At 37.3% G+C, this 22,723-nt stretch overlaps 2 protein-coding genes across 5 annotated transcripts in view; one reads left to right on the forward strand and one right to left on the reverse strand.

The window, feature by feature from the left end:
- Window positions 1–2,865: 2,865 nt before the first annotated feature.
- RSRC2 (arginine and serine rich coiled-coil 2) lies at window positions 2,866–21,307 on the reverse strand. 4 transcript variants are annotated; one of them, XM_058691365.1, is made up of 10 exons: window positions 21,150–21,307; window positions 16,988–17,144; window positions 15,574–15,617; window positions 12,902–13,092; window positions 11,644–11,847; window positions 9,338–9,460; window positions 7,227–7,306; window positions 5,772–6,001; window positions 5,223–5,312; window positions 2,866–3,833 (listed from the first exon to the last, which is right to left on the reverse strand). In XM_058691365.1, the coding sequence occupies exons 1-10, from the start codon at window positions 21,153–21,155 to the stop codon at window positions 3,654–3,656; spliced, it is 1,305 nt and encodes a 434-aa protein (XP_058547348.1). In that variant the 5' UTR covers window positions 21,156–21,307; the 3' UTR covers window positions 2,866–3,653. The 4 variants fall into 4 exon arrangements, with proteins under 4 accessions (XP_058547348.1, XP_058547347.1, XP_058547350.1 ...); XM_058691364.1 differs by having other exon boundaries at window positions 5,772–6,004; XM_058691367.1 differs by lacking the exon at window positions 21,150–21,307 and adding an exon at window positions 14,676–14,753 and having other exon boundaries at window positions 12,902–13,114; window positions 16,988–17,083.
- Window positions 21,308–21,483: 176 nt separating this feature from the next.
- KNTC1 (kinetochore associated 1) overlaps window positions 21,484–22,723 on the forward strand; it is a 74,510-nt gene continuing 73,270 nt past the window's right edge. The window contains exon 1 of the mRNA XM_058691361.1: window positions 21,484–21,664. The gene's annotated coding sequence lies outside the window, so the exon portion shown is untranslated. The remainder of the gene's footprint in view (window positions 21,665–22,723) is intronic.

Below are 22,723 nucleotides of genomic sequence, written 5' to 3' on the forward strand. Positions count from 1 at the left end.
AGTCCGAACTAGAGGATACCACTTGGCTGGCCCACATTTTCAAGGACAGTAAATATAACTGTGGTAAAGGATGAGATTGCTTAAGGAAGAATACAGTGAGAAGAGTCTACGAGTCTTGGGAGACTCGAAGGACTGGGACTGAGGATGAGACTACAGAAATTGCTGAATGGCTAGAGTGAGAGAACTAGGAGTGGGTCCAATGGAAATTATATAGATCCTAAAGATTTTTAAGAAATATGTTTTTTAAATGTTTATTTAGAGACAGCTTGAGCAGGGGAGGGGCAGAGAGACACACACACAGAATCCAAAGCAGGCTCCAGGCTCTGAGCTGTCAGCACAGAGCCCAACATGCGACTTGAACCCACAAACTGCGGGATCATGACCTGAGCTGAAGTCAGACGCTTAACTGAGCCACTCAGGCGCCCCTTAAAGATTTAAAGTAAACTCTACACCCAGCATGGAATCAAGTTGCATGCTCTACGGACTGACCCAGACAGGTGTCCCTAGAAATTATATTTAAGTATACACTTCATCATTTGACTTATGAAACTTTAGCTTGGAATGATACATAAAACTTGTTTCCATCTCCTTGAACCGATTTACTTCTTCAATGGTACTTTTTTTTTTTAATGAAACTGCTTTTTTAAAAAAAAAAAAAAAAGAAAAGCTTATTTTGAGAGGGAGAGATAGTGTACACAGGAAAGGGGCAGAGAGAGAGGAAGAGAGAATCCCTAGCAGGCTTTGCACTGCCAGCACAGAGCTTGATGCCCGGCTTCAACGCACACAAACTGTGAGATCACGACCTGAGCTTAAGTTGGACACAACTGACTGAGCCACCCGGGCAGGTACCCCTCCCCATGCTTTTTTAAAGGCATGTTATTTTGAGAGTGTGAGGGACCACACGTGCACAGGGGAAGGGCAGAGGGCGAGAGAGAATCTTCAGCAGGCTCCAGGCCCAGCATGGAGCCCTCAGCGACAAGGGGTTACATCCCCCCAACTGTGAAATCATGACCTGAGTGGAAATCAAATCGGATGCTTCACTGACTGAGCCACCCAGGAACCCCAGTACTTAAGCCTTCTAAGCTTAAGGTAATAAAAATCCAGCACTACCCAAGTTGGAAACCTCATCTCTGAATTTGCCTTTTCTTCAACACCCACACACAATTACAAAGTCCTATTCTAACTTCCAAGTTACCCTCAAAGCCAATTGCTCTCACACTGTTCATCGTATCTAGCCCCAAACATTAGTGTAGTCTTTCACTCTTACCGCCCTGCCTAGCTACCACTTCTTTAAAGTTATCTCCTGGACAGAAACCTATGTTCCTGTTGCTGACAAGGATAAACCCCAACATATCCATCTTTGAGGATATGAAACTAAGCAAGGAACAGCCACTGAAAAGGGGGGGTAACACAAGGTTAACACATAACAAAACCATTAAGTAAGTCTCCCCTATAACTTCATTCACAATTGGATGTTCCCACTCCCCTTCCAGGACTCCATCAATTGCTTATTCAAGTTTCATAATGCGACTTAAAAATTATCTACATGCCTCCCTCTAGATCTGCATTGTCCAATATGGTTGTCTCTGGCTACATGGGACTGGCTATTGATAACTAAGTGCGTCTAGTAAAAATTGCGATGTGTTAAAATATACACTCGTTTTTAAAAATATGTAAAATCTCAACTAAAGTTACATATTACCTGTTGGGATAGACTAGTTCTATTTGTTTAAATTTGGTTACAATTTTTAAATTACTGCTCTAGATGAGGGCAGGATGGATCCTATCACTCATAATGTATGGCCAGCTCCTAAAATAATATAGAAAAACACAGGACAGTGTATGCTTTAGTATCCACACTGCCTTCTGTAAGCCCATGAAAATTTCTAATGACGTTGATTTGAGAAAATATAGCTAACTTGAATTTGTGGGGACTCCAGAACGAAAAAACAAAAACCATGGTACCATTCCCCCAAAAACCTGTCACTCAAGCATGAAGAGCCATTTCTTCATAAAATAATTGTGCTCTGGAAAAGCTAAGCCCTTTACCAATGTATATTAAAAATCTTACAACTACAAATTCATCACAAAAACATGCCCAATAAGCAAGTTGACCAGAGTTATGAACTCATTTTAAAAATAAAAGTGCTTGGGGCGCCTGGGTGGCGCAGTCGGTTAAGCGTCCGACTTCAGCCAGGTCACGATCTCACGGTCCGTGAGTTCGAGCCCCGCGTCAGGCTCTGGGCTGATGGCTCGGAGCCTGGAGCCTGTTTCCGATTCTGTGTCTCCCTCTCTCTCTGTCCCTCCCCCGTTCATGCTCCTCTGTCTCTCTCTGTCCCAAAAATAAATAAACGTTGAAAAAAAAAAATAAAAATAAAAATAAAAGTGTTAAAGGGTGCCTGGGTGGCTCAGCCAGTTGAGCATCCGACTTCGGCTCAGGTCACGATCTCACGGCTGGTGAGTTCGAGCTCCGCATCAGGCTCTGTGCTGACCGCTCGGCCTGGAGCCTGCTTCGGATTGTGTCTCCCTCTATGCCCCTCCCCCGCTCATGCTCTTGTCTCTGTCTCAAAAATAAACATTCAAAAAAAAAATTAAAAAAAAAAAAGGTGTTAAGTTTTTACCATTAAGCATGCTTCCCTTGTTGTATTGTGCTACTACATTATAAAGTTGTTTTCCAACGAATTTTTCTAGGGAAAGGTGAAAATTATGACTTTGTACTAATAAAAGCAAATGAATTACAAGTTCTGCGGTTCTCCCCCTCCACCCTGTTTATGCCCTATTTAATTTAGTGACAAAGTAGTTTTCTAACATTTTAGTACTAGGGAAGACTTCAAAGGGATAATGAGCAAAGGGCATACCAAGAACTTGTTACAAGGCACTTTATTAAAATAAAAGTGCTTACATCCCTTTAACGTATTAATCTATTTCCTGAATAACACGGAATATTGAACAAATATTGTACACCAATTCTGTTCCTTAGAGTAGTAGGAAAACAGTATTAATGTTTGTTATTCCTCCCAACTTTTTACATTTTTGCTCACCGTGGTATTGCCTAGAGCATATTTAACTGTTAAAAAAAAAAAAGGAATTTCTACCTAGTGTTCTCTAATAGCAATTGCAAAATGCTACAAAACCCATCAAACAAATTCAAATAAGAATTCCAGGTAACTTAAATTAACACCAGTTTTGAGAAAACCATTTTTATTATCATCACCACCCAGCTTATTTGTGCTGGATTATGTACCAAATGGCCAGATCTTCTAAAGAACATCTACATAACATTTCTTTCATGTTTCAAGAGATGAAAATAACTGTACAAGGTTAAGTACAAAAGTACACAAGACAGCGGACACGAAATATCCATGTATGAGATTTTATCCCACCTGCAGCTTTTATATATTTGAAAAGTAGAATTCATGAACTAAAAAATATTGTCCTTCTATAGTCCTGTCAAGTTTAATGGAAGTGTGTTTAACCTGATTACAACACTAACACCAGTATCACTGATCTGATATTTACAAAAAATCGTATTTTTCAATAAATTAAAGTCAATGCAACACCCATGCAAGCTAGAATGCTAGCTGTTTGGTGAACAAGGACCTGACATCAGAACCAGAAGTCTATAAAGTCCCAAACAGTAGGTCTGATCTTTTTCAAACTGCATCCATTCCTCGCATTGATGATGTGAAACCCAATCCCATTCCTCTTTGTGTGTGGGTCTGTGATCTTGCCATTTCATACTGAGCATCTAGATTTCTAAATACTTCTTCCTGTTGCTTCAAAGTCTTGTAACTTTCTTCATCAACTGAGCTACACCCAGCTTCATCTTCGCTCTAAACATCAGATAAAAAATATATTGTTAAAATTAACACAGATGAGAAAAAAGGTTTTTTCTCACTTGACAGTACTTATGATAAATCACATTTTTTAGGATATGGATTTGACCTTATTTAGCTCCCATTCATCCATTTAGCACGTATGAAGTACAAGGCAATGTTCTAAGTATTGGGAAGGACCAGGAGATACGCTATTTTAAAAAGGCAGGTGAAGAGTGCCTGGGTGGCTCAGTCAGTTAAGCATCCGACTTCGGTTCAGGTCATGATCTCATGGCTTGTCAGTAGGAACCCCGCGCTGGGCTCTGTGCTGACAGCTCAGTCTGCAAACTGCTTCGGATTCTGTGTCTCCCTCTTGCTCTCTGCCCCTCCCCCGCTCATGCTGTGTCTCAAAATAAACATTGAAAAATTAAAAAAAAGAAAAAAAAAAAAAAAAGCAGGTGAGACAGGACTATAAAGTTGACATGTGAGAAGAAACCAAGAATGATGCAGGGACCTGAGGGAAGAAAAGGACAGGGAAAGCTAGCAGCAGATGCAAAGGTCCTCTGGCATTGTTCCAAAACAGCCAGTTCAGTGCAGCTTGCTTTAAGCCAAATACCCTTTCGATGAAAAAAACACATTCCCTTAAGTAATAATACCTGAGCATTTGTGAAGTTTTCCCAATTGTTATATTAAATCTAATACCGGACCTGTACATTTACACTTTACTCAGGAAAAAAAAAAATCTAAATAAAAACTTGAAACAAGGGGCGCCTGGGTGGCGCAGTCGGTTAAGCGTCCGACTTCAGCCAGGTCACGATCTCGCGGTCCGTGAGTTCGAGCCCCGCGTCAGGCTCTGGGCTGATGGCTCGGAGCCTGGAGCCTGTTTCCGATTCTGTGTCTCCCTCTCTCTCTGCCCCTCCCCCGTTCATGCTCTGTCTCTCTCTGTCCCAAAAATAAATAAAAAAATGTTGAAAAAAAAAAAAAAATTTAAAAAACTTGAAACAAAAAAATCTATGTCTTAATTTAAAAAAACTCCCTGGAAACTTTAAAAATTAAGATTCTATTCCAAGTACACTTAGCTTTTTTAAATGAGCAATTTTTTTTAGGCAAATTCATTACTTCCCATTTATAATTTCATTTTTATTTACTAAGTAAAGCTTACAATCTTAAAAATGGTTCATCTAAGGTATAAGCAAGTTATAATCAACATGTTAATTTAAATGGAATAATTTGTATTGTCAACTAACTAGTGATAACATAATTCTGTGAAATTAATCTGAAGAACATTAACAAGAAAGCATCAGAAAGAACCCAATGTTGACACATTACTGAAATAACTTTTAGATGGAGGAACAATGTTAACCTGAAAATGTTAATATGAATTTTAATTCCAACCAGGTAACTCACCTTAATACCCATTAGTTTCCTGAACTTGACATTTTGGTCCTTGTTTCCAAAATTCAATTTTTCCCATATTTCAGCAGACTGGGATTTGTCCTGTTAAGAAACACTCAACTTTTAGAATACATAAAATTTAGGTTCTCTTTTATCAGGTTACTAAATCTCTCTGTAAAAGAAACAACAGTATTTATGGCATTCTACCAATGGAGTTTATCATTATCATTATTTTAAGATTCCTATTACAATGTAATGAAACAAAGAAATAGAAGTACTTCACATTATATCCTTCATGGAAAAAACTTAAGCTAAGAAGCAGCTTCTTCACCCACTATAAATTTACAGGAATACTGTGTTTTTTTTTTGGTTTTTTTTTTTTTTTTCCTACAACTGGACTTAGATCATGCTTTTTCCAAAATTAAGTAACTGTGGTAAATTAAACTATTCCAATCAGGTTTGCAGAATAATAAACCCAAACCAATCCTTTCCAATCCACTGTTGCTCTGAACAACTACTTATTAGGTATAAATGACAATAAAGAGGAATTAAAGAACTTACCCCTTCTTTCTTGCCCTGCCAAAGCATTTTCCTTTTTTTCTCTTGTTCAGCAAATTTCATTGGATTCACAGCTGCTGGGTTGTAATAGCTAGGTACAGCTATTCCGGTCTCTGCCAAAGCTTTAGCCTGCAGGGCAGCCATCTGAGCTGCCATAGCTATCTGAGGGGTAACTTGCGTTCCTGATGCCAACAAGGCAGCAACATTGAGAACGGAACCTCCGGTGGCTGCAGCTGCTGAAGAGAAGGGAAGTACAGATTTCTAGACTAAGCAAAGCAAACCTCCTAACTTACAGCAGTGCGTTTACATGTAAGAACTAATCTACAAAAAGGCAGAATATTTTCACCAAAATAAGGAAATGCATGTTAGTTTATAAAGCAGTTAACAGTTTAGTAAAAATTTATTGGACGTACTTATAAGATTTCCTGGATGTGATCCTTTATACATACTTTACATATCTGAAAATAGGAAGGATTCTACAAACAGTAAAAAGATTCATGATTTCAATGAAAATGAACTATGGTGCTTGTAGCTAACTTGTAACACAATAAAAACAGCCCAACATGGGGCTCGAACTCAGGAACCGTGAGATGACCTGAGCTGAAGTCAGATGCTGAACTAAGCCACCCAGGCACCCCTAAAAACTTTCATTTTTACAGTCTTTAAGCTTACAAAAGGATTTAAGACATTTATTTGAAACTCTTAAATGAGTATTTAAGATATTAAGGAAGACACACGTAAAACAGATACTAAGCCCAAGTCCTATAAAGGTTAAATGCCATGCCTGGTGTTTCCATTTTAAGTGGTTGAGTCAGGAACTGCATCAATTTTCTGTGAACAGACTGTTCTGACTAAATATTTTTCTGTCAGTCCAGGATATAAGCTTAAAAAGTTCTCTCCATTACTAATATTGTGGCAATCCAGTTATGAAAGTTTTGAGGAAAATAACAATACAATTTAGGTAATTTCAAGAAGCACCAATTAACCAGAAATGTCAACAAAACAAAAAACACCTTCCAGATTACATTCCATACAATTCAACAAGCACTCTCTGATCATCTTCAATCAGGCAATGTTTGTGTTATGTCGAAAGTCTTGATTTCTTATCCAGGTTTAGCCATCATTTTATTAAACTGCATTTTCTCAAAAATCATGACTAAAAGACGTGCAGTACGGCTAAAGTTTAAACAAGAACAGTGACTATTCACTTGCCAAAATTACGTCCATCAACTAATTAAGAAACATATATGCACGAAGAAATTATGAGGTATGAAAGTTAACATCAAAAAGTAAGTTATCCACATTTCAGTAACATTGACCAAAACAAACAAAGCAAGGTTTACTGTGCACTGCTGGCTAGCAAAGATCACGGGTGATCTGCTTCCATTATTTTTCTGAATTTTTCAAATTTTCTATAAGGAAATGCCATACACTTCCATAATAAAGAAAATAAATTACCTGCAGCTATTTCTTGTTGTTTTTGTTTTTCAACCATTTCTTTTTCTCGCTGTTCTTGTAATTTCTTTGCCCTTTCCAACCTGTCAATAACAATTGCAATGAATTTAAAATAACGCTCAATATAAAACCATTATTTATCTTTGTACTTCTCCACACGTACAGACACGAGACAATATAGAATTTTAAATTAAATTTAACACATTGGTATCTGAATATGGGAAAAAAAAAAAAGCATTCGTTCTGAACATATCAGCCACAGTTAAAAAAGAACTATTTCAGTATTTGTTTTAAACATTTTTAAATTCACGGAACAACCAAAAACTGGAATAGTTTTTACACACAGTTCTCACGGAGAGTATTTTGAAAAAATAAAAATTATTCAGTCTTGAACTGGAAACATGAAACATAAATTCATCTCCAAATGAAAGAAAAACAGGTTCTGGTTCACTCTAAATTCACTAATACATACATATACTAAACGTGCTGTCAAGCCAGTATCTATTTCTTATATAGCAAGTTGTAAGTAATATCATCTTCATGAGTTCCTGAAAGAGAAGACTCTTTTCTTCAAAGGATTACTGATTTCCCAATCATAAGTTAAAAGCCACCCCTTCCTCCTTCAATTTGGTATAAAAGGACAAAAATTAGGGAAAAGATTTTGTTTTGGGGTACTACAAGTAGTAAAATACAGTGATAGCAAATGGGCATTCACTTTAGCAACTGCTAAAATTTACATTACATGAATATAACAATCTATAATTTTATTCCCATTTATTGATCACATATGCAACAAACAAACAGTACAGACTTGATTTTGTCCTTGGGGATAAAAGTTTGATTAGGGATAACATTAAAATGTTGGTCCACATATGTGAAAAATATTTTCAAATGAGTTTAAACATTTCGTCCTTATTTTTTAAAAAAGGAAAAACAACGGTCTACATACTACAGTTTCTTATTAACCAAAGATTTCCCTTCAAACTTCAAATTAGCCAAAGAGCAATCTGGTATTCTGAAAAAAGTTATTTCATATAAATTTATCTGAAAATCACTAAGCAGATTATTTAAGTCAAAATAGTTTTAGATGCTAGAAACAGCTTCAAAAGTAATAAAAGCCCCAAATTAAAACACACCCAACTTAATAAGAATACAGGGCTTAAAAAAATACTGGCCAGGCTTAATCGGCTATTCTTTATAGATTAGTTCAATACTATTAAAATTACTTCTTCATTTCGTTGATTTTAGTTTCAGGAAGAAAATATAATTGACTATTATTGGTTGCATATTTAAAATGGCCATTGCAGGTTGGAATTAACACCATTCACTAAGGTGAATGGAACGAAGAAGGGGCGAGCTCACACCTTTGCTGCTGCTGCTGTTCAGCTGGAGTTTCTGCCAGGCTGGGTTCACAGGGCAGCAGCCCATCAGGTTACATTGTGATAACTGTATTTTTGTAATGAAAAAAAAAATACAAACTCAATTTCATAAGGAAAAAAACCCCAAATCAAAAGTATAGTTTTCAGAATATGGGAAAACCTGCAAACAAGCACTTGGATTTTACTTTACTTCTTCCCTCTCTCTATAAGGCAGTTCTTTCAATGATTTTGCACGTTTTGGCCAGACAGCCCTACTGTGTGTCATCCCACAGTTATCAGAACATCTGTGATGCTATTTCAAAATTAAACCATACAACAATCTCATGCTATCAGCAGTAAAATTTACAAGATCAAATAAATCACCTTGCAATGTTAAGCAATTTTAGAGGCGAAATTTAAGAGTTTTTGAATCAGACCTAAGATTTCTAAAGAGTTTCAATTGCAAACCAAAAATATTTAGAAGCCTAAATTTGAGAAAAATGAAACAGTTAATCACGAAGGGAAAAAAACAAACTGTTGCAGACATTGTAATCTCTCCAGTTGGACAAACTGGTAAATGTTTAAAATGAGAATTAACAAATTACTTACTTATTAGTTCTACGTCACAGAGCTGGCACAATAGCATAGCTAGATTTAATCATTTAACTTATACGAAACCATTCACTTTGTCCACACAATTGAGTATCTACTTCCAGTTGAAAAAATGAAATACACATCAATAGAAAACATACGAACCTCCTAGCTAAAGCTTCTTGTGCATCCATTGCTGTGTTTCTGCCTCTGAAGGGAGGTGGACTGGGAGTTCGGCTTAAACTTCTACTAAATCTTCTTGGTTTTTCAATTCTCTTCTTTCTATCTCTGTGATAAATCATATTTCACATGTTGCAATACAGCCAAGTAATAATAATTACCTCACTTAATCAAAACCAATTATATTTACATGGGTACCAAACAGTAGATAATATACTTCAAACCCTTTCCTCTCCACCTCTGCCCTACAGCTTCCACAAGGTATCAAGGTTCCCTGAATGTGCTGCTAGTTTTCTGCAAGTTCATTTAACCATCCCAGTTACAGACATTTAGAATGTTTCTAGTCTTTTGCTCTTACAGTGTTACAAAGATAAACTTTATACTGTTATTTTATGCTTACATAGGTGAATATATAGGATAAATCCCTAGTAGCAGGATCCATAGTTTAAATGTTCCTAGTATTTTAATCTACAATGAATTAGTTCATAGATGTTAAAAATCCAAAGCACGTTATCAGAACAAAAGAATTAGGAAAATTAAAGATTAAAAATAAAACAAAAAACAGGCAGCGATCAGAGTGGAGTAACAGTGGCCAAAACTAGAATTGCCATTAAAAAAAAAAAAAAAAAAAAGATAGAAATGCCATAAATAATGGCCTGTATTGCCCAAACGGAGAATAAAAATTATGGTAGTTAATGGTGAAATCCATTTACCCTAAATTCACTAAACCTCCTAACTGGTAAAGTTCAAATTAGTAACCTATTACAAACTAAAACTACTGATATACTGAAATGCCTGGGTAGCTCAGTTGGTTAAGCATCCAACTTCAGCTCAAGTCTCACAGCTTGGGAATTTCAGCCCCGTATCTGGCTCTGTGCTGACAGCTAGGAGCCTGGATCCTGCTCTTAGGGTTCTGTGTCTCCCTCGCTTGTGTTCTCTTTCTCTCTCTCTCAAAAATAAATAAACATTAAAAAAAAAAAAAGCTGAGGGGCGCCTGGGTGGCTCAGTCGGTTAAGCGTCCGACTTCGGCTCAGGTCATGATCTCGCGGTCCGTGAGGTCGAGCCCCGCGTCAGGCTCTGTGCTGACAGCTCAGAGCCTGGAGCCTGTTTCAGATTCTGTGTCTCCCTCTCTCTGGCCCTCCCCCTTTCATGCTCTGTCTCTCTCTCAAAAATAAATAAAAAATGTTAAAAAAAAAAAAAATTTTAAAAATTTAAAAAAAGCTGATATAGTGATCAAAAGTGATAAACCAAGTTACTGTAATAAGCACAGTCTACTTTTACCTGTATTTCAGTCTTTACAGACTAACTTGAGCAGTAAGCTAATAAAAAAGCTTTTCTATTACTTTAACATCAGGACCTCTGCATATACGTACACTATTAATAACTGCCATGTGCAAATATAATTATAAATACATCCTCTGAATATTTACATTTTTTCTCTTGTGCTTCAAAAATTTTTTTTCTATTTTATTTTAGAGAAAATGGGGGGAGGGGCAGAGGGAGAGAATCCCAAGCAGGTTCCATGCTCAGCATGGAGCTGATGCTGGGATCGATCCCAAGACCCTGGGATCATGACCTGAGCCAATATCAAGAGTCGGGATGCTCATGTGACTGAGCTACCCAGGTGGCCCTTCTCTTATTTCACTTCCTGTCTCAACAAATTAAAGCCTCCCCTCAAACAAGTCAGGTTTGAATAAGCTCATCTTTCTGAATGTCTGAGATAGCATATAGAGTATGGTGGGTTAAGCACTCGTATTCAGACACACTTGGGACTTGGTCCTGACAGTACTATTTAATAACTGTATCATTTGAGGCTTCCTAGACAAGTTACTTAAGGTTAAGTCCAATGGTCTGAATTCACAAAACAATTGTTTTGCTACTATGATTTTAATGGGACTATTCCCACCTACACTTCACAGAGTATCTGATTAAATGAGTATACGTAAGAATGCTATGCAAATGTTCAGGTTTGTTCTTTATTCGTCAGAGTGTGATAAAAAAAATTTTTTTTTAAGTTTATTTATTTTCATAAGGAGAGGTGGAGACAATCTCCCGCAGTGATGGTGGGGAGCCCAATATGGGGCTCGAACCCATGAACCACGAGATCATGACCTGAGATGAAACCAAGACTCAGATGCTTAACCAAGTGAGCCATGCAGGCGCCCCATGATCAATATATTTTATAACTCTAAATAAAACTCATCCACAATTTTGATGTTTTCATAGCGAGAGAAGATGAACAGACCCTGTGAGGGACCTATCTAATTTTATTCATGATCATGACTACTTACCGACTTCTACTCCTTGTCCTACTCCTACTTCTGCTTCTATGCCTGTGTCTTGATCTTGAACGGGACCGAGATCGGATCCGACGTTTTCTTTCCCGGCTTCTGGATCTTGATTTCTTCCTCTCTCTGCTTCTGGATCTTGACTTCTTCCGCTCCCTACTCCTGGATCGAGACTTCTTCCGCTCTCTGCTTCTACTACGATGACGCCTAAAAATAAAGCCCACAAATTTGTAGTTACTTAGAGATGTATCTTTTCAAACTACAGACATTATGAATTAATTATCTACCATGTGTGCTGTCAAATCAGGCTATAAACTACTCTGTATTGTATATAGAAAGGATAATTGAAGCTTTTAACGAAGGAAGTTACAACAAATGGGCCTTTATTCTTGTTTGATGATACCTCAGAGGGAACACAGTAAAGCTGTAACATGCCAAAAATGCAATGCATCCTACCCCAACTTAAGATTCTGTTTAATAGTTTAAAGTCTACTATTGCCTCATTGGAGTATTTATGCAACTTAAAGATGACAAGTTAATCTATTACTGAAAAATTTTGACCCAGTTTGATACCACCTATTTCCACAAACTCCAAACATGATGTTAAACACTGCTTCTTAAAGCAAAATTCCCACAAATTTCAGCCATGACCCAGTCTCTAAAAAAAACCTTTTCACCTATACCACACAGTATCAGCAAATTCTACACCAACAATGTAAAAGGATCATTTTATTGGCTTAAACATAGTTCAGCTATGTAACTTTTTAACTACAAGAAACAGATAAATTACAAAGTTAAAAACAAACAAACAAACAAAAAGCACTTCACTAACTGAATGTGTGAATCATCATCATCCTTTACCCCCCAGTCTTGGACACCATTTTTGCCTTTATCTGGTAACAATGTCCCAAAGATTTCGGCAACTAATGGACATCAGCAGGCAGGAGAATAGGTCAAGTTAGCAAACACATGTATTTTCTTCTCCTTCCATGTTTGAGAGAGCGCACACATACGTGTGAGAATCCCCAAGTAGGCTCTTCCCTGTCAGTGCAGAGCCTGACGTGGAGTTCAAACTCACTAACCATGAGATCATGATCTGAGCTAAAATCAAGAATTGCTCAACTGACCAAGCCACCCAGATGCCCCACCAAATATATGTATTTTCTAATTAAGACTGTTTGGGTATTGCTGGATTAATGAGAAGCTTTACATAATATAGCTCTATGGATGGCAGTCACTTATAAATGCCCAAACTACTTACCTTTCACGAGACCTAGATCTTGAGTGACTTCTGCCTCTTGATGACTTTCTTTCTTTGCGTTTGTGTCTGTCCTCGCCATTTTCAGATGAATTTAGTCGTTCTCTTCCTTTATCAGAAGAATGTTCTTTGTCATTATGTTCCTCAGACTTGTGTTTCTTAGATGATTTATCTTTGGATTCATGTCTTCTTGCCTGTTTTAAGAAGAAGTTGGTTCTTTCAGGAAAATAGTGCAACAAAGAGAGTTAGTATGGGTATCAGTAGACAAAAATGTTGAGATGCAACATTAGTAACCTTAGGAGTGTGTGGCAAATAAAAAAATGATCTAGTTTCACATCACCCAATGTTGCAGATGAATACTACTAATCTTTGTCTTTATAAGTCCCCCAAATGCAGTTTCCTCCCCAAATTAACACAATTAAAACAATGATTTTCAATGTTGAAATAATATTGAAAAACCATCATTATCAGAAAAAAGGATTCCCTGATGTTTCTTTTTTTATCTAAAAGAGTAGGGAGATACACATCAAAGCTTTCAAAATTTTCCAATAAACCTTTTAGAGAAACAAACCACATACACATATATACATCAACTTCTAAAACCAGAGTACATATCATTTACGTTTAAAAACAGTAACAAAGATGATCAGGACACAAAGAAATGCACCAGAAAACGCATTTCAATTACGTAGCTAAATAAGATTACTCTTACTAATTATTAGTATTTTCTGCAATTTAAGTTACTTTACGCAGAGTTGAAGTGTCCTTTTTAAAGCTATACTGCCACATTCTCTCTAAAAGACGGCTCTTGGTTTTTCTCCCAATGTCTAAACTGTGATGCAATCACTTTTCATCTTGCAATATCCCAACGGGCTTGGAGTTCTATTACATTTCATGTACCTAGGGTAGAAAATGGCAACCGTATCTGTTTTAATTTTTACAAAATCAAACTAGGCATAATATAATTAATCCCTACACCATTATACAATACCTACTTTCCCCATACTCTGAAAGATTTAAAACCAAGGCTTTTGCTTTCACAAAATAGGCATTCAGAGACTGAGCTAAAATTAATTGCGTGATCAAGTCTCCATCCTACACTCACACACCAAATTAGGAAGTGATAAACATTAGATCTCCTGACATTAAGTTGTCAAACCCATCTTTTAGGTAAGGCTTAAAATCCCAGATATCTCAGAATCACAATTTTAAAGCTGGAAGGAAATTCAGATGGTCTAAATTCCCCTTACTGTAAGTATGACTATACTAAGATCTAAAGTCACAAAGCTACATGGTAGCAGCTGAACCCAGACCCCATGTTCTTCTGATGCCCAGGACACTGCTTTTCTACCACAACAGGACACTTATCTCATGTTTCCCAAACAGGCCATAGCATGTTTCTTTCCACTCAAGATTAACTTTTCTTAAAAACAAAAAACTTGGCCAAACATTTTGGAACATGCATGATATATCTGAAAAGAATCATAGTAAGTTAATATTTTGCAGAAAAACAAGAGACCTGGAGACACACCTAAATTTTACTTTCATTGCCAGTTCTCTATAATATGAACTTATAAAAGTTATTTCCTTGATTTTGCCATATAGTGGCAAACTGGAAAAGCTTTAAATGGTTCAACTTCCAAAGGTTTTAGAGTTTATTTCAATCCAGGTTTCCAAACATAACATTACTATTAAAAAAAAAAAAAAAAACATTAAAACCCTTAACTGATTTAAGATATACTTAAGGGAAATAGGAGTTTGAATGACTAATAGTTACCTTATCATGAAGTAGGCTTATTATTTTGCTATCTGAGTCTGCAGCGTCTTCAGTTCAGTCTCTTCGCGCATTAGCACGCTGAGTATGATTTATTATAGAAATGTTATCATGTGAGCTAAACAAAATAGTCATTTTCACAAAAACTCTCCTAAATTAAAAATTTAACAGAGCTTCCATTAGGGGAAGAGGTGAAGTCCCTGCCCACGTTTTTTTTTTTTTTTTTAGGAGTCCCTTGCCCAGCCCCCATAAGATTCTTCTCCTCCCTTTTTGGCTCCTACTTCTGTTCTTCCTTGTTGGCTCATCCCTTGTCTTCTCAGGTGGGCAAGCAAGTTAACTCCTCTGCAATACAGCTGCTGTCTTTTTTCCTCAAGTTTTGCTGTCACCGCCACCTTTCCAGCTGTCCCTCACAGACCCTTTTACTTCAAAATTCAATACTACTTTTAGGGAAACTAAACTGGTTTGCTAATGAAAAGAGGACTCTCGTTACCTTCCATAAAGAAAAAGTAGCCCACGGATCTCTAGGATATTGCTACTTAAAGATGATTGCTATTTAAAAATCCTGAGCAGTCGTCAGGCATAAGGAGACTCGGGACCTCAGATTAATGGAAGCTCTGTGTGACAGGCCTAAAAAAACCAATTATAATCTTCATATGAAATTTTTATTGTGAATATTTTCACAACATAATAAAATTAATAATTTTTGAATGAACTTTTCATATAAACAACTATCTTCTTGAACAATGATGAATCCATATCATGCTTATTTTATAACCCAATTAACCTTTTAAATTTCAAGTTTTGGTACTTACCTTGATGAAATCATATATTCACACAAACATTTCTACCAGATATTTTACAAGAATTTTAAAGTGCCTATTCACTACAAAGTGTTAATTACCTCTTTGCTTCTGCTCCGGCTCCTGTGTTTTCTTCCTTCATTATCTGTAAACACATACAAAAGTTCACCATAAACAAAGATACAGAAACATCTCAAAAGCAAATTCTAACAGGTAAAAGACAATTTCCAGTCCTTCTTCCCCACCCTTTTTAAAGTAGGCTTCATGCCTTGCATGGAGCCCAACATGGGGCTTAAACTCACCACCCTGAGATCAAGAGTCAGACCCTTAACAGACTCTAGCCCATTTTGCTTAATTAAAATTCTACTTACTTTCAAAGACTATTTTTTTTATGGCAAGGTGGGATTATTCTAGTTAAGACTGTATGTATTCGAAACAAATCAAGCCATCTGTACAAACCAGATAGAACTGAGAGTAAGCAAAAAAAAAAAAAAAAAAAAAAAAAAAAAAAAACAAAACCAAAAAAACCCCAAAAAACCCCAAAAAAAACCAAACCTCCATGACAAGTCAAAAACAGATACTGTCTTTGTCACAGACTCTTAATTTACAAAACATTCTGACTAGCCCATCTTGTTTTCCAGTCCACAGAAAATTTATAAAAGGGCTTAATAGAGGTACACAAGAAAAACAAAACAAGAATGCAAAAAAAGAAACAGGTTGAACTAGATTTGGCTTAAGTGGTGAGAAGGGTGCTATAGTTTAGAATAATTTCCATTCAAAACTGATTTTAATACTGTACAGTTTCAAATATATATGTGAAAATATATATCTGAACTATCTTATAATTATCTGTGGGCACAAAGGATAAATAACTAGAGCTCAGGTCTTAAAATTCTCTTAACTCATTACCATTCTACTTTTCACTTAACCTCTTCATTATGTAGCAGTACTAGTTAAAAAAAAATATACAGCAAAACGTCACGCTTCCTATATCATATCAATCTATTCTTTTTCAGGTTAACGAGTAAGGAACATCTCAAAACGCCAAAATGTCTTGCTTCAGAAATATTCTAACATTAAATTAATCAAAACACAAGGTTAAACACCTTCTTGTATTGTATATCAAAGCATGTTAAAGAACTCCAGAAAAACATACCACTGCCCAGACCACAGCTTTCAAAAACATTTTCCCAATGTTGAAAAAATGAAATTTAAACATCTCAGGGTGGACAAATAATTACTGTGACACAAATAATTTTTGTGACACAAAAACACATTTTTGAAAAATATGTATATATTTGTCTTTGGAGAAGTTATAAATTTCTGCATGAAGACATTTATGCTTTTCATAATTAAAAAATTCTCCAGAAAATCACCAATGTACTTTTATTCATTTCTCAATTGGGGGAAAAAAAACATTAATTGTATCAAAAATGAAATGTATGTTTTACACACACATCTAAATGGATTATAACAAATGCTGATAGTGGTAGTTACAATTCCAACAACTCATACCTGACTTTCGTTTTCTTTCTCTTGACCTTGATCGTGATCTTGAGTAATGATGTTTTGAGGCTCTAGGAGAAATAGATACATCTGACTGCTCTTTTTTCTTATCTCTATCTGGGGATGTCTTTTCTGGGGCTAGTCCATCTCGCTCTGTGTCACTAGCCTAGAAGTTTAAAGAAAAATGATTATAAGTTCTTAATTACATTTAAAATATTCCAATTTCTTAAAAGAAAGGGAGGGAAAAGAATGATCCTTGAGTTAAAAAAAAAAAAAAATCAATAAATCAGAAGGCTAATTTCTAAGTACCTATTCGTTGTGCCTGATAAACCTAAATAAACTGAAATGACTAACCCAGTAACAAAGATATATATGATTAGACTGATGTCTTTAACTTAAAAAAATCCTTATTTTCATAACTTTAAAAACAATGGGGGAAGGGGAAGAAGAGGGCTCCAAGTATTTTCAAAGAACATACATTCAAACAGAAAAAATACAGACCATTTCAGATTTGTGAAGTCATTTACCTGACTTTACCAATAATGCTTATTTTAAAATAGCATACACTAAAAAAGCATTTAAAATAAGTTGGTAAAAGTTAGAGACTCAAGTCTGAAAATCTAAGAAAACAGCAGAGAGAATGCTTCTAGATTATAAAAGAATAAACAGAAAATTAACTTACCTATCTGAGAACCCAATCTTAATTTCATTAACCCTCTTTAATGAAAACAGCCCCCTGGCACAGTGCTGCTGCAAAATATGGTCTGCCTCTCCTCACATATGCTCTGGGCTATGGAAACATTAAGTTGTTTCTGCTTTAAAGCATTTTATAAATTTTCACAATGCAATTAAAAAAAAATTAAATTGTACGTATACTTTCCAAAGAGTCCTGACTTAGATTTTTTCATCTAAATATCAGTTTTGTTTTCCAGTTTATAGAAGGCAATTTCACCTGCCTTGCTCATCATAACAAACTACTCAGCAGAGCAATCAAACAAATGAATTCTTGTTACTAATTTCCAGTTAAAAAAAGTATTTCTGTGGCTGTTTAACCGTGCAGTCCAAATTACAAACAGCAGCATCATACAAAAAAGACATTGATTTAAATGAGTCATAGAAAAAAGCTTCAAGAAGCTAAAACCTGAACTGTTCCCAAATCAGATTTTGATAAAAGGCAGGGGAAACCGTTTCAGTAGTATTCAGAAGGTGGACCACCACTTGGCCCTTGACCTAAGAATGGTTTTTACATTTTTTTTTTTTAACATTTTTTATTTATTTTTGGGACAGAGAGAGACAGAGCATGAACGGGGGAGGGGCAGAGAGAGAGGGAGACACAGAATCGGAAACAGGCTCCAGGCTCCGAGCCGTCAGCCCAGAGCCTGACGCGGGGCTCGAACTCACGGACCGCGAGATCGTGACCTGGCTGAAGTCGGACGCTCAACCGACTGCGCCACCCAGGCGCCCCGGTTTTTACATTTTTAAAAAGATTAAGCAAGCAAGAAATGAGACAGAAACTGTATGTTGTCCACAATGTCTAGAATACTTACTACCATGGTCTTTACAGAAAAATCTGAATTGGATAAAAAGGGAATCACTATAAATTTTCAGCAGGAGGAAAAAAATCACATGACAATGAATTTCTCCTCCCTTTAGGAAGATTAGTCCACAAAACAAATGCCAAGTAAAAAGGGGAGTAATTTAACAAATGAAGGGGGAGAAATTGCACTATTTCAACAACTATTTACTGAAGAGTCACAAATGTGCCAAACTCAATGCTAGACTCAAAGAATAAAATGCTAAAAGATTTACAAGCTTAGTTGGGATGAAAGACATAAATGTGTTAAGCCTCTGACAATGGTTTAAAAAAAAAAAAAAGCAAACAAAGGAAACAACTAACTACTGGAGAGTTTCTTAGAATCATTCAAGGGTCTTGTCAGTTTTCTATGTATGGGTGATTTCTGGAATCATAAAATTTTTGTGGTGAAAGCTTTCATCGCATAGATTCGAGTTCAACTTTATCTTACAGCAAAGCTCCCCTAAGATGCTCTTTGTGCTCTACTTTCTAATAAATCAAGCTGTATCAATTAATCATGATTTTCACATTACCCATTTTCTTTTAATTCTCCTTCTCATCATTATCCTTATGGGCTACTTCAGAGATGTCTGTGATGTTAAGTGCTAATAAAGCTTACACTTGGTAAAACTGCAAAAACTTAAGCACTGCTATCACTTCTCTTGGGGGCATGCTGCAGAACCACTGGCACATGTCATTCACTTTTTCAGAGGTCATGACTAGAACTATAAACGACCTTTCCACGGAAAAATCAGCATCTAGCCCAGGTAGTACAGGTTTTCAGTCAAGTTTATTTACGTGCATCACAGAAGCCTGGCAATAGGGAAGTCAAATGCCCATAGCATAAGGGAAGACATCCAGTAATAGAAGCTAATAACTTATACCAAAAAGCCATTTTCATCTGTCAAATATATAGAACAAAAACCGTCCTAACACTAAACAGGTATGAATGATAGGTAGCCAGTTGGCCCTTATTTCCATGAGGCTATTTTATAGCAATAGCCTAATGAAAAGTATCCAAAAAAACCCCCCAAAAACAAAAACAAAACCCAACTGACTAAAATTTCTCTGATCTTAACTTTATTTCGATTTAGCAGAGAGGTACATAAGAAATCTTAAATGCTAATTGCAAACCCATCTTCTACTCTAGCATTTGCTTTTTCAGAAGGCCACCAGTTATCCTAACATTTTAATCTTTTTTTAAACCCTAACAATGCTCAAGACCAAGTACACAAATCTTTTTCCAGTGCAAAGAAGGTACAGTGAATCTAATACTAGGCCACTTCTCCAGGGGACTGTGTCTTTTTATTGAACAAGGCACTGCAGGTCCAAATGTTTGAAATGGCTTCGTTTTTAAATTTGAGCCCAAGTAAAACAATGCTATTCTTTATTTAAAGTACCTTAAGGGGCCCAAAACACTAAACAAAGGAAAACATTACATCGATTAGTTGCACAAATATAAAAAAAGGCTTCCAGTGGTTTGAAACCTTATCAAAAATCGGTCAATTCAATTAGGCATTGGAGGAGGGGAGTGCAGAAACCATCCTAATTCCAGAAACCCTAATTTTTATAAAAGAGCAAACAAATTTTTCGTTATGATTATAGCCCTACTTGTTTTCGAAAAGGAGTAAACAGAACTTTTCTTTCCAGTGGAAAGGAATACAAAATGCTTGCATTTTTTTTTAACAGTTTCAGTAAAAATGAAGTAATCACAATAACGCGATCCACCAGAATTGGGCATCTTATACTCAAAAGCAGGCTTTTTTTTTTTTTAAGCACCATTGTTCTTATTTAAAATTAAACGGGTCAACGCAGGGTTCTTAAATTTAAAGAAACAACAGCAATGATAAGGCTTTATTATAATGCTTTTCAAAGACTTCAAAATGATTACATCACGAGCCTCTTCGGAAACAGAACAATCAGAAATCGTAGCTCCAAAGCCTTCCCGTAATTAAGCCGATTTTTTTTTTTTTTACTCCTTTTGAGCATCTTCCTCTGGTCCTTACTAAAAACAAATTAAGGTTTTAACAGGAGAAACACTAATCGAAATTATGCAACTAGAATCTTACTGAGCGTAAGCAAAAAAACCCAAACCAAACCAAAATAAAACCCCCAAACCAAAAAAACCTGCTATGACTCTTTTCCCATTCTATCCACTACAGACAACGCCTTTTTGACCCAATACTTTTCCAAGACCCTCGCGCCCCCCCCCCCCCGCATGCTTTTTCTCTCCTCCCCAGCCCTTCCCCAACACGGACATAAATTCCCAAGCCCTAATGAAACTCAATATAAACCACTAACAATGAGTAAGCTAAACTGGACGCCGGTCCGTGGGTCAGAAAGAATACAGGCTGGAAAAAAGATGAGGAAAGTTCTGGAAAAAAAAAAAAAGACACTCCCTGAGGCTCCCCACCCCCATCGACACCGCCTCATTTCCCCCTCCCTACAGCAGGCAGCCATGATGGCGGGCGCAGAAAAAGGCCGCGGCGCCATTTTGTCCACACACACGCGCGGACAACAGCTCTGGGAGCCGTTCACCCACTCTTTGGGGAGTAGCAGAAAAACATCCCCGGCTTTAAACCCAGAGTTGGCACCTACCGCCATAGTCCAGAGTCCTTGCCGCTAGTGCGGCGCCTCCACTTGCCGCTCTCAACAGTACCGGCCGACCCGACGCTTCGCCACAGACTAAATCGCTCGCGCGAGAGACCCGGATGGCACAAAGGGGGATGAGGCCCGGTGCGTCGCACAGCTTGCTGGGAAAAAAAAAAAAAAATGGGTGGTGATAAGAGTCTCTATAGCAACGTGTTTGGAAGAGGTGATTGGTTGTTCTTTTGAAGGGGGCGTGTAAGGCCAGGAGGGGGGCGGTGCCAAGAAGGTACCCTTAGAATGCGCAGCCTGGAAATCGAAACGGGTGGAATTTAGGGTGGGGCGACTTCCTATTTCGATTCTAAAGCAGTCTTGGCCTCCTCCGGCCGCCGTAAAAGAGGTTGGGTTTGTGTTCTCCCGCCAATTTAAACCCGTGGGCTAGAACCTGAAGAGATTAGGGACAGTTGTCGGGGGAAGGAAGCGGGGCGGTAAATTTGAGTGTTCTTCTTTAGTTTCTGCAGTTGCAGGTGAGGAGGGGGAAACGCGCTGCTGTAAAGACCTGGGGGTGGGTTCACGTCGAAGGAATAGCGGCCTCATCTCACCTCGGGGCGTTTTTCCCTCGAGACGCTGGCGGGAGAGAATTTGAAGTCGGTTCTTGCTGGTCTGTTGCCCAGCTGGGAGCACTTATGCATGGGGGCCTAATTGACGCTTTCATTTCGTTTAATTTGCTCATCGGTTCTCCACCCGGAGTGACCTCAAATCGTTACTCGAATCAAGTCACTCGTCTGCTTAGTGTCTTTTACACTGTGGCACCGAGCGTAAAAATCCAATCTCGAAGTCGAGGATTCGTTAGCTCCTGCACTGTTTCATTTTTGCTGTGGCCTGGCACCTGCCCCAGACTCGTTCCAGGCTCTGAGCCTGTGCATTCGGCCTGCGTCACTTTTCCCTCCGAGCTTTGCATAATTGGCTTCTTGCTCTTGGCCTTACACTCTCGGTAAGAGCTCTTTCCCGTGTTTAGAAACGTCCTGTGACCGTAGCCTAAATCTTACCTGTTTCCACCAATGAAAATAATTAGTCACCTAACACATAAGACTGAGTGCTTGCCGCGAACCAAGCCTTGTTCTGTGAATATTTAAAAGTCCTGTAACAACCTTTGTGGGTAGGTACAACTATGTCCCTGTTACAGAGAATTGAGGAACAAAATCCAGGACGAGTGTCGTAAATATGAAGGAGCACCAAGTCAAAAATCATTCCTTCCCTGTGCTGTACATTCCGTAAATTTTAAAACATATTTCTGCTTGCACTTATCCAAACAGTTGTAATTATTTGGTGGTGGTTCCCCGCCAGCGATCGACCCAGGGATTGTTTTTCATCTTTGTATTTTACTCCCACACGCCATACATACAATGAGTTATATAGTCTTTGCTGATGAGATGTTCAAGCGACTGGCTGGGGTTATATGTATACTCTTTGGTGCAGTCAGAAACCCAATCCAATTTTCCCCTTCTTATTTTCATTTACTGTACGTTACTGGAAACATTATAACGGACTTTTTTTAAAGTTCAGCTGGAAGCTTAACCATCCTT

This window comes from Neofelis nebulosa, chromosome 11 (assembly GCF_028018385.1).
Source record: "Neofelis nebulosa isolate mNeoNeb1 chromosome 11, mNeoNeb1.pri, whole genome shotgun sequence".
Lineage (NCBI taxonomy): Eukaryota > Metazoa > Chordata > Mammalia > Carnivora > Felidae > Neofelis > Neofelis nebulosa.

Excerpts from the sequence above, each read along its gene's own strand:
- RSRC2 (XM_058691364.1), bottom strand. Across the intron at positions 7,307-9,337 it reads CAAGAAGCTTTAGCTAGGAG|GTTGGAAAGGGCAAAGAAAT; the intron begins GTTCGTATGTTT and ends TGTTATTGACAG. Across the intron at positions 3,834-5,222 it reads GGAAACTAATGGGTATTAAG|AGCGAAGATGAAGCTGGGTG; the intron begins GTGAGTTACCTG and ends TCTGATGTTTAG.